This window comes from Pelecanus crispus, assembly GCF_030463565.1.
Source record: "Pelecanus crispus isolate bPelCri1 chromosome Z unlocalized genomic scaffold, bPelCri1.pri SUPER_Z_unloc_1, whole genome shotgun sequence".
NCBI lineage: Eukaryota > Metazoa > Chordata > Aves > Pelecaniformes > Pelecanidae > Pelecanus > Pelecanus crispus.
Window position 1 is genome coordinate 46,743 of NW_027461240.1, and position 10,766 is coordinate 57,508.

General features: G+C 70.6%; 1 protein-coding gene across 1 annotated transcript in view; it reads right to left on the reverse strand.

Annotated features, from left to right (window-relative positions):
• The window catches only part of LOC104028172 (neurexin-2-like), a 49,863-nt gene extending 44,181 nt beyond the window's left edge, over nucleotides 1-5,682 (reverse strand). Inside the window, 4 exon segments of the mRNA XM_075727309.1 lie at nucleotides 316-334; nucleotides 3,759-4,169; nucleotides 4,171-5,220; nucleotides 5,572-5,682. Coding sequence (XP_075583424.1) covers nucleotides 316-334; nucleotides 3,759-4,169; nucleotides 4,171-5,220; nucleotides 5,572-5,682 — 1,591 coding nt within the window.
• Between the last annotated feature and the right edge of the window lie 5,084 nt (nucleotides 5,683-10,766).

A 10,766-nucleotide genomic window follows, 5' to 3' on the forward strand; every position in this document is an offset into this window, starting at 1 on the left:
CCCTGCCCTGTGCGCGACCGCCAGGCCCGAGCCTTGCACGCTCCCAAGCCTTGCACGCCCCCAGACCGTTGCGCATCCCCGACCTTTGCACGCTCCCTTGCACGACGGCTGAGCCGTCCACGCACGCCCCCGCCTGCCCTGTGCGAACCCCCCCGGCTCCAGGCGTGACGCTAGACCCTGCACGCACCCCCGAACCTTGCACGCCCCCCCGAACCTTGCACGGCCCCCCCGAACCTTGCACACCCCCCCTGAACCTTGCACGTCCCCCCCCCGAACCTTGCATGCCCCCCCGAACCTTGCACGCCCGCGACTCACCTTCCACCGCGGGTTCTTCCTCTGGGGGTCCCGGGGGCGGGCGAGCGGGGGGAAGGGAGAGGCGTTAGTGAGCGGGACCCCTCGTGCCCCCCGTGCCCTCGTGCGGCCCCGCTGACCGCCCAACCCCCAACGACCTTGGCTTGACCTTGGGAGGCGGGGGCACGAGGCCCGGCCTTGCACCACGGTTGTGTCGCAACGGAGATGCGCGGTGCACGGCCCGGGGGGGTTTGCACGCCCTGGTGCAACCTGCACGCCCCCTTGCACACCCCGGTGGGATTTGCACGCTGTGCCAGGCTTTGCACGACACATGCGTGCCCCCGGGGGGTTTGCACGCCCCACAGCGTGCCCGGGGAGCCCCACATCCCACGTGGCACCCCACAGCACCCCGCAGGGACCCTGCACCCCATGGTGCACCCCACAGGGACCGGGCACCCCATGGTGCACCCACGGCACCCTGCCTGCACCCCATAGGGACCCTGCACCCCACAGCACCCCGCAGGGACCCTGCACCCCACAGGGACCCCACGGCACCCCACAGGGACCGGGGCACCCCATGGTGCACCCCACAGCACCCCACAGGGACCCTGCACCCCCATGGTGCGCCCCACGGCACCCTGCCTGCACCCCGCAGGGACCCTGCACCCCATGGTGCACCCCACAGCACCCTGCCTGCACCCCGCAGGGACCCTGCACCCCACAGCACCCCGCAGGGGACCCTGCACCCCATGGTGCACCCCACAGCACCCCACAGGGACCGGGCACCCCATGGTGCACCCCACAGCACCCCGCAGGGACCCTGCACCCCATGGTGCACCCCATGGCACCCTGCCTGCACCCCGCAGGGACCCTGCACCCCATGGTGCACCCCACAGCACCCTACCTGCACCCCGCAGGGACCCTGCACCCCACAGCACCCCGCAGGGACCCTGCACCCCATGGTGCACCCCACAGCACCCCACAGGGACCGGGCACCCCATGGTGCACCCCACAGCACCCCGCAGGGACCCTGCACCCCATGGTGCACCCCACAGCACCGCACAGGGACCCTGCACCCCATGGTGCACCCCACGGCACCCTGCCTGCACCCCGCAGGGACCCTGCACCCCATGGTGCACCCCACAGCACCCCACAGGGACCCTGCACCCCATGGTGCACACCCACGGCACCCTGCCTGCACCCCATAAGGACCCTGCACCCCATGGTGCACCCCACAGCACCCTGCCTGCACCCCGCAGGGACCCTGCACCCCACAGCACCCCGCAGGGACCCTGCACCCCCCAGCACCCCCAGGGACCCCCGCAGGGACGAACCCTGCACCCCCCCCCCCCCCCCGTCCCGTCCCCGTCCCCCCTCAAGGACACGGCCGTGGAAAAACATCCCGGCGGCGGCCGCGCCCTGGCAACCGTCGCCAGGGAGACAGGCAGCCCGGGCGTCTCCATGGCAACCGGCCCCGGCAACGGGTCACCCGCCCGGGCGTCGCCACGGCAACCCATCCCCGGCGTCGCCACGGCAACCCGGCCCGGCCCGCAGCCCCGGCAACCGTTGTCCTGGCAACGGGCCTGGGAGGATGCTGTCGCCACGGCGACGCCTCCGGTTGTCACCGGGCCCCGGCGGGGACGTGTGCGAGGGGCTGTCTCGCACGAGGGGCTGTCTCGCACGAGGGGCTGTCTCGCACGAGGGGCCCGGGCGTCCGGGGCGTGCCCCGCCGCCGCCATCACGCTCGGCGCCTCGCACGAGGGCGTGCAAGGGCACGACGACGGGCAGGGGCACAGGGGCGTGCGAGGGCACAAGGACGTGCGAAGACAGGGGCGTGCGAGGCTGCGGGGGCACGAGGAGGAGGCAGAGAGGCACGAGGACGCGCAACGCCGTGAAGAGGCGCGACGCCGGGAGGACACGAGGAGGCGGAGAAGCACAAGGACGGGCAAAGACACAAGGGCGTGCGACACCAGGAACCACGAAGATGTGGAGAAACGCGAGGACGTGCAACGCCGTGAAGACGTGCAACGCCAAGGGGACACGGAGGAGCACCAGCATGCAGCCATGATGACGTGCGGCGCCAAGAGGACACCCGGGCATGGAGAAGCACAAGAATGCAACGCCATGGAGATGCCCGACGCCATGGAGACGCCCAACGCCATGGGGATGCCCAACGCCATGGGGATGCCCAACGCCATGGAGACGCCCAACGCCATGGGGATGCCCAGTGCCATGGGGATGCCCAACGCCATGGAGATGCCCAACGCCATGGGGATGCCCAGTGCCATGGAGATGCCCAACACCATGGGGCTGCCCAACGCCATGGAGATGCCCAGCGCTATGGAGTGCCCAATGCCATGAAGACACCCAACACCATGGGGATGCCCAATGCCATGAAGACGTCCAACACCATGGAGAAGCCTAACACCATGGGGATGCCCAGCGCCATGGAGACCTCCAACGCCATGGAGATGCCCAGCACCATGAAGACGCTCAACACCATGGAGATACCCAATGCCATGGAGACGCCCAGCGCCATGAGGATGCCCAGCGCCATGGAGATGCCCAGCACCATGGAGATGCCCAATGCCATGGAGACACCCAATGCCATGGAGACACCCAATGCCATGAAGACGCCCAGTGCCATGGAGATGCCAATGCCATAGAGACGCCCAGCACCATGGAGTTGCCCAATGCCATGGAGATGCCCAGCGCCATGGAGACGCCCAGCGCCATGGAGACACCCAACGCCAGGAGACACCCAGCGCCATGAAGATGCCCAACGCCATGGAGACGCCCAATGCCATGGGGATGCCCAATGCCATGGGGACGCCCAGCGCCATGGAGATGCCCAACGCCATGGAGATGCCCAGCGCCATGGAGATGCCCAACGCCATGGAGATGCCCAGCGCCATGGAGATGCCCAACGCCATGGAGATGCCCAGCGCCATGGAGACGCCCGGCGCCATGGAGATGCCCGGCGCCATGGAGACGCCCAATGCCATGGAGACACCCAGCACCATGGAGACGCCCAACGCCATAGAGACGCCCAGCACCATGGAGACGCCCAGCGCCATGGAGACGCCCAGCGCCATGGAGACACCCAGCGCCATGAAGACGCCCGGCGCCACGGAGATGCCCGGCGCCATGAAGACGGCCCAATGCCATGGAGATGCCCAATGCCATGGAGATGCCCAATGCCATGGAGACGCCCAGCGCCATGGAGATGCCCAGCGCCATGGGGATGCCCAACGCCACGGGGATGCCCAACGCCATGGAGATGCCCAACGCCATGGGGACGCCCAGCGCCATGGGGATGCCCAACGCCACGGAGACGCCCAACACCATGGGGACGCCCCAGCGCCAAGAGGACACGAAGACACAGAGAAACGCAAGAGTGCAAAGACACGAGGCGCCATGCCCAGCCCCACCCCGCGGCCCCCCCGCTCGCCCCCTGCCGCCCTCACCACTTCGGCGCAGAAGGGCCCGCGGTAGCCGGTGCCGGCACAGTCGCAGCGGGGCTCTCCGCGGCGCAGGGTGCAGCGGCCGCCGTGGGCGCAGGGCGGGTGACGGGCGCAACGTTCCTCCCCCTCGCCCCGCACCCCTTGGGCGCCCAGCAGCGCCGCCGGCGCGTCCCCGACCTTCAGGTTGGCCAACCAGCCCCGGAAGGGCGCCTCGTACTTGACGGTGCTGAGGGTCAGTGCCGAGAGGCGGACGTCGGGTGGGATCCCGCCTACGAAGAGGTCGCTGGCCACCGCCATCTCGGCCCGCTTGGAGCGGACGGCGGCCGCCCGCGCCTCCCCGTCCACGGCCAAAGCGGTTTCGCGGGCGTTACGGGTGAGGAGCACCATGTGCCAGCGACCGTCGCTCACCGCCGCCCGGCGGCTGGACCGTGGCGGGTTCGGCGCAGGCGATGGCGAAGCGGAGGCGCAGGCGCCCCTCGGCCACCAGCAGCTCCAAGAAGTCACAGTTGCCGCCGTCGTCCAGGTAGAGCAGCAACGCCCGGGAGATGTTGGTCTTCAGGCTGAAGCTCAGTTGGCCGCCGGCCCCCGGCGCCCAACGCCCGTAGCGCGCCCATTGGCCCGGGGCACCCCCAAACTCCAGCGCCGCCCCCGAGGTCCCCGGTAGCAGCAGGGACCCCAAGGTCAGCAGCACCAAGCCCAGGTGGGCGCCCGAGGGGACACGGGGACACGGACGGGATGGGGGGGCCCGGTTGGCCGGGGGGGCCGGATAGAGCTTGGTCTCTAGGCGGGCCGGGGAGCCCCAGTTGGCCATTGAGTCTTGGTGGACCTTCAAGTCTAGACAAGCCACGGGGCCGTGGTTGACCTTGGTCTCTAAACGGGCCACGGGGCCGTGGTTGACCTTGGTCTCTAGGTGGTCCTTGGAGGCTTGGTAGGCCGCAGAGTCCTGTTGGACCTTCAGAAGTAGACGGGCCAGGGGGTCTCGGTTGACCTTGGTCTCTAGGTGGGCCGTGGAGCCTCGGTGGGCTGTGGGGCCGTGGTCGGCCATTGAGCTTTCACGGACCTTCGGGTCTAAGGGGGCCATGGGGCTTTGGTGGACCTTGATCTCCAGATGGGCCTTGGAGGCTTGGGTGGCCGTAGAGCCTTGGCGGGCCTTCAGGTCTGGACAGGCTGCAGGGCCTCGGTTGACCTTGGTCTCGAGATCGTCCTTGGAGCCTTGCTCGGCTGTGGGGCCTTGGCGGACCTTCAGGTCTGACCGGGCCGTGGAGCCGTCATCGACGTCGGCCTCTAGGCGGCCCTGGGAGCCTTGGTTGGCCACGAAGCCTCGGTGGAGCTTTGAGTCTAACTGGGCCACGGAGCAGTCATTGGCGTTGGTCTCGAGGTGGTCCTGGGAGCCCTGGTCGGCCACGGAGCCTTGGTGGGCCCTAGTCTCTAGGTGGTCCTCAGAGCCCTCGTTGGCCACGGAGCCCTTGTTGACCACAGAGCCCTCGTTGGCCATGGAGCTCTCGTTGGCCATGGAGCTCTCGTTGACCATGGAGCTCTCGTTGGCCATGGAGCCCTCATTGGCCACGGAGCCATCATTGGCCATGGAGCCCTCGTTGACCACAGAGCCCTCGTTGGCCACAGAGCTGTCGTTGGCCATGGAGCTCTCGTTGACCATGGAGCCCTTGTTGGCCACGGAGCTCTCGTTGACCATGGAGCCCTCGTTGACCATGAAGCCCTCGTTGGCCACGGAGCCATCGTTGGCCACAGAGCCGTCGTTGGCCATGAAGCCCTCGTTGACCATGGAGCCCTCGTTGGCCATGAAGCCCTTGTTGACCATGGAGCCCTCGTTGGCCATGAAGCCCTCGTTGGCCACAGAGCCCTGGTGGGCCTTAGTCTCTAGGTGGACCCTGGCACCCGGGTGGCCCTCGGCGTCCGGGCAGGTCATGGCGCCTGGGGTGGCCGCGGAGCCTGGGCAGGTTGGGGGGCCCTGGGGGGCCCGGCCACCCCCGTCCTCTCACAGCCGCATGGGTGGCCCCGGGGGGGGGCTACAGCATGGCCAGGGGGTCCGGTGGCACCTGGGGGGAGAGAGAGCGTGAGAGGGGCCCCCCCACTCGTTATCAGCCCTGTTAATTAACCCCAGTGATTGGGGGGGGGGGGGGCCGATGCCGGTCACCGCGGCAACCCGGGATCCGGCATCATGCAAATGAGGCCCCGGGTTATTTATAACCCTGCCGTGGCGGGCGCCCCCCCCCCCCCCATTGGGTAATGGGGCTCATTAACATGCGCCGCATAATTAGCCAATCACATTAACTGCTGCACCTGCGGGGGGGGGAGCGGGATTGACAGCGGCGACCCCCCCCGGCACCCCAAAATCCCAGGGGACCCACGCGGCCGGGGGGGGGGACCCCAGAGCCCCCCCGCCCCCCCCAAGGGACCCAGGCGGCCGGGGGGGCCCCCGTTAATTAATGATCGATCGATTGATTGATCGATTGATTGATCGGTTGATCTGTGCCCCTGCGCCGCCCGCGGGCGCCTGAAGGTCACGGGGAGGAGAAGGCCCCGGGGGGGGGGGTCCAGGGGACCCCCATGTCCGGGCACCCCCCCCAGGGGGACCCCCCGAACACGGCCTCGCACACGCACGTGCACGCCTGCGCACCCTGCTCCCCCACGCGCCTCCTGTGTGCGCGCCCTTGCACACGCGCGTGCCCCGGTCCCGCACAGCGCGCGTGTGGCCGCACGCACACCTGTAAGCGCCTGCACGCGCGCGTGCAGGGGCCTGTGCACGCGCACACACGGAGCCTGGCACGTGCACACAACGTGCACGCCCCAGTGCCCTGCACAACCCCCTGCGCACACGACACCCGCGTGCACACGCAGACCCCCTTGCCCTGCATGCACACGTGTGCACGGACACGCACGCGTGCACCCCAGTTTTGCACACGCCCCCCCGCGGCCACACCCCCGGGTTCGCAGGTGCACGTGAGCACGCACCCCTCTGCACGCGCGCGTGCGCCCCAGGTTGGCAGGCACACACCCCCGTGCGTGTGCACCCTCACGTGCACCCCAGCTCTGCGTGCACACCCCTTGTACGCTTATGTGCACCCCACTTTTGCGTGCACATGCTTGTGTGCACCCCAATGCAACGTGCACCCCCCTGCACACTCATGTGCACCCCAACTTTGCATACACCCCCTGCACACGCATACATGCACCCCTTGCACAATTACGTGCACCCCAGCTTTTCATGCGCACCCCCTGCACGCACACACGTGCACCCCACTTCTGCACACACCCCCCTGCACACACACGCACCCCAGCTTTTGCGTGCACCCCCCTGCACACTCACGTGCACCCCAGCTTTGTGCACACACGTACGTGCACCCCAGCTCTGCGTGCACCCCTTGCACACTCACGTGCACCCCACTTCTGCATGCACACCGCCTGCACGCACGCACACACGTGCACCCCAGTGCAGCGTGCACACCCCCCTGCGCACTCACACACACCCCAGCTGTGCACACACGCCCCCCCCACGCGCACGCACGCTCACGTGCACCCCGCTTTTGCAGGCACCCCTTGCACACGTACCCGCACCCCAGCTTTGCACGCACCCCCCCGCACACGCGTACGTGCGCACACCCCTTGCTCACTCACGCACGCCCCAGCTTTGCACGCGCGCCCCGATGCAGCACGCACCCCCTTTGCACACTCACGCGCACCCCACTTTTGCACGCGCCCCCCCCGCACACACTCACGTGCACCCCGATGCAGCACCCCCCTCCCGTGCACGCCCCCCCGCCCTTGCACACGCACGCCCGCGCGTGCCGCGGCCCACACCCTGCAGCCCCGCACGCGCCCGCGGGCACACTCACGCACGCGCCCGCACACGCGTGTGCCCCGCACGCGCCCCGGGGGGGGTGGGGGAGGGGCCTGGCGCGGGGGGGCGGGACGGGACCCCCAGATCCGCGCGATGGGGGGGGATGGGACCCCTGCAAGGGGGGTGCGGCCCCCCAGACCCTGCGGGGGGGGCCTGAGCCCCCCCAAAGCCCTGCAAGGGGGGGCGGCCCCCAAATGGCCGCAGTGGGGCGGGACGAGACCCCCGCCCCGCAGTGGGGCCCGGCCGCGGCCCCGGCCCGGGGGGAGGGGAGGGCGCAGCGCCCGGAGCCCCGGGGAGGGGCAGGATGGGACCCCCCGGCCATGGGGGGATGGGACCCCCACCCCCCGGCCCCCCCCGGCGCTGGGACCTCAGCCCCCCCCCCCCTCCTGCGGGCCCCCATCCCCCGCCGGCACCCCCAAACCTGCACCCCTCCCCCGGCACCCAAACCTGCACCCCCGTCCTGACCTCCCCCCCCATCCTGCACCCCCATCCATCCCGGGTACCCCAGCGCACCCCCAGAACCCCAATCCTGCACCCCAGCCCCCATCCTGCACCCCCCGTCCTCGTCCCCCCATCCTGCACCCCCGGCACCCCCCATGCCGGGTACCCCAATCCTGCACCCCGCGCCCTGGTGCCCCCACCCCGCACCCCCACCCCGGGCACCCCCATCCTGCACCCTGCACCCCCCAGCACCCCCATCCCGCACCCCCATCCTGGGTATCCCCATCCTGCACCTCCCAGGACCCCAATCCTGCAGCCCAGCACCCCCACCCCGCACCCCCACCCCGGGCACCCTCATCCTGGGCACCCCCATCCTGCACCCCCACCCCGGGCACCCTCATCCTGGGCACCCCCATCCTGCACCCCCACCCCGGGCACCCTCATCCTGGGCACCCCCATCCTGCACCCCCGCCCTGCCACCCCCCCACCGCCACCCCCCCCCCCACCTGCCCACCGAGCCCCATCCCGGTACCCCCACCCCGCACCCCCCAGCACCCCCATCCTGCACCCCCGCCCCGGGTACCCCCATCCTGCACCCCCCAGCACCCCCATCCTGCACCCCCCCGCCTGGCACCCCCAACCCGCAGCCCCATCCCGGGTACCCCCACCCCGCACCCCCCAGCACCCCCATCCTGCACCCCCACCCACCCCCAATCCTGCACCCCCCAGCACCCCCACCCCCGCACCCCCGCCCCGGGTACCCCCACCCCCTCACCCCCCAGCACCCCCATCCTGCACCCCCCGCCCCGGGTACCCCCCATCCTGCACCCCCCAGCACCCCCATCCTGCACCCCCCAGCACCCCCATCCTGCACCCCCCGCCCCGGGTACCCCCATCCTGCACCCCCCAGCACCCCCATCCTGCACCCCCCCAGCACCCCCATCCTGCACCCCCCGCCCCGGGTACCCCCACCCCGCCCCCCCCGCCCCCCCAATCCCGCCCCCCGGTACCTGCCGGGGCGGTGGCGGCGTCCCCGGCCCCGGCCCCGTCCCCGTCCCCTCCCCGGCCCCGGCCCCGGCCCCGCCGCTCCCGCAGTCCCGCAGCTCCCGCCCGCCGCGGGCACGCGCACGGCACCGGCCCCGCGCGCCCCCCGCCCCCGCGCGCCCCCCGCCCCGGCCCCGGCCTCGCGCGCGCACGGCCGGCGCCCCCACGGCTGCCCCACGGCTGCCCCATTGCAGCCCCACACTGCCCCACTGCAGCCCCACACTGCTCCATTGCAGCCCCCACACTGCCCCACACTGCCCCAGTGCAGCCCCACACTGCCCCATTGCAGCCCCATAGCAACCCCACACTGCCCCATAGCAGCCCCACACTGCCCCATTGCAGCCCCATTGCAGCCCCATAGCAACCCCACACTGCCCCATTGCAGCCCCACACTGCCCCATTGCAGCCCCACACTGCTCCATTGCAGCCCCATAGCAGCCCCACACTGCCCCACACTGCCCCATAGCAGTCCCACACTGCCCCATTGCAGCCCCACACTGCCTCATGGCTGCCGAACACTGCCCCATAGCAGCCCCACACTGCTCCATTGCAGCCCCATTGCAGCCCCACACTGCCCCATAGCAGCCCCACACTGCCCCATTGCAGCCCCATTGCAGCCCCATAGCAACCCCACACTGCCCCATTGCAGCCCCACACTGCCCCACTGCAGCCCCACACTGCCCCATAGCAGCCCCACACTGCTCCATTGCAGCCCCATAGCAGCCCCACACTGCCCCATTGCAGCCCCACACTGCCCCCATTGCAGCCCCACACTGCTCCATTGCAGCCCCATAGCAGCCCCACACTGCCCCACACTGCCCCATAGCAGTCCCACACTGCCCCATTGCAGCCCCACACTGCCTCATGGCTGCCGAACACTGCCCCATAGCAGCCCCACACTGCTCCATTGCAGCCCCATTGCAGCCCCACACTGCCCCATAGCAGCCCCACACTGCCCCATTGCAGCCCCATTGCAGCCCCATAGCAACCCCACACTGCCCCATTGCAGCCCCACACTGCCCCACTGCAGCCCCACACTGCCCCATAGCAGCCCCACACTGCTCCATTGCAGCCCCATAGCAGCCCCACACTGCCCCATTGCAGCCCCACACTGCCTCATGGCTGCCGAACACTGCCCCATAGCAGCCCCACACTGCTCCATTGCAGCCCCATTGCAGCCCCACACTGCCCCATAGCAGCCCCACGGCTGCCCCAGAGAGACCCTGGGGGGGTTCTTGCAGCTGCCCCACAGACTCCCCACAGACGATGCCCCATAGGGAGCCCACAGCTGCCCCACAGCTGCCCCACAGCTGCCCCCCAACACCCCATGGGGACACTGGAAACCCCAGAGGCCCCCCCCAGTCGTCCCACAGGGAGCCCACGGGGGGCGCCCAGCTGCCCCATAGCTGCCCCATAGACAATGCCCCACAGGGAGCCCACGGGGGGCTCCCAGCTGCCCCACAGAAACCCCATGGAGCCCCCCGGGCCCCCCAGGAGAACCGGCCCCAGAGCCCCCGGCCCCCTCCCCACCCGGGGGGACCCTCGGTGCGGCGAGGAGGCGGCCGGACAGACAGACGGGCTGGACAGACAGACGGGGTTTAATGCGGCGGTGCGGGCGCTGCGCCCCCCAAAAGAGGGGTCCCGGGGGCCGGGCCCCCCGCTCGGCC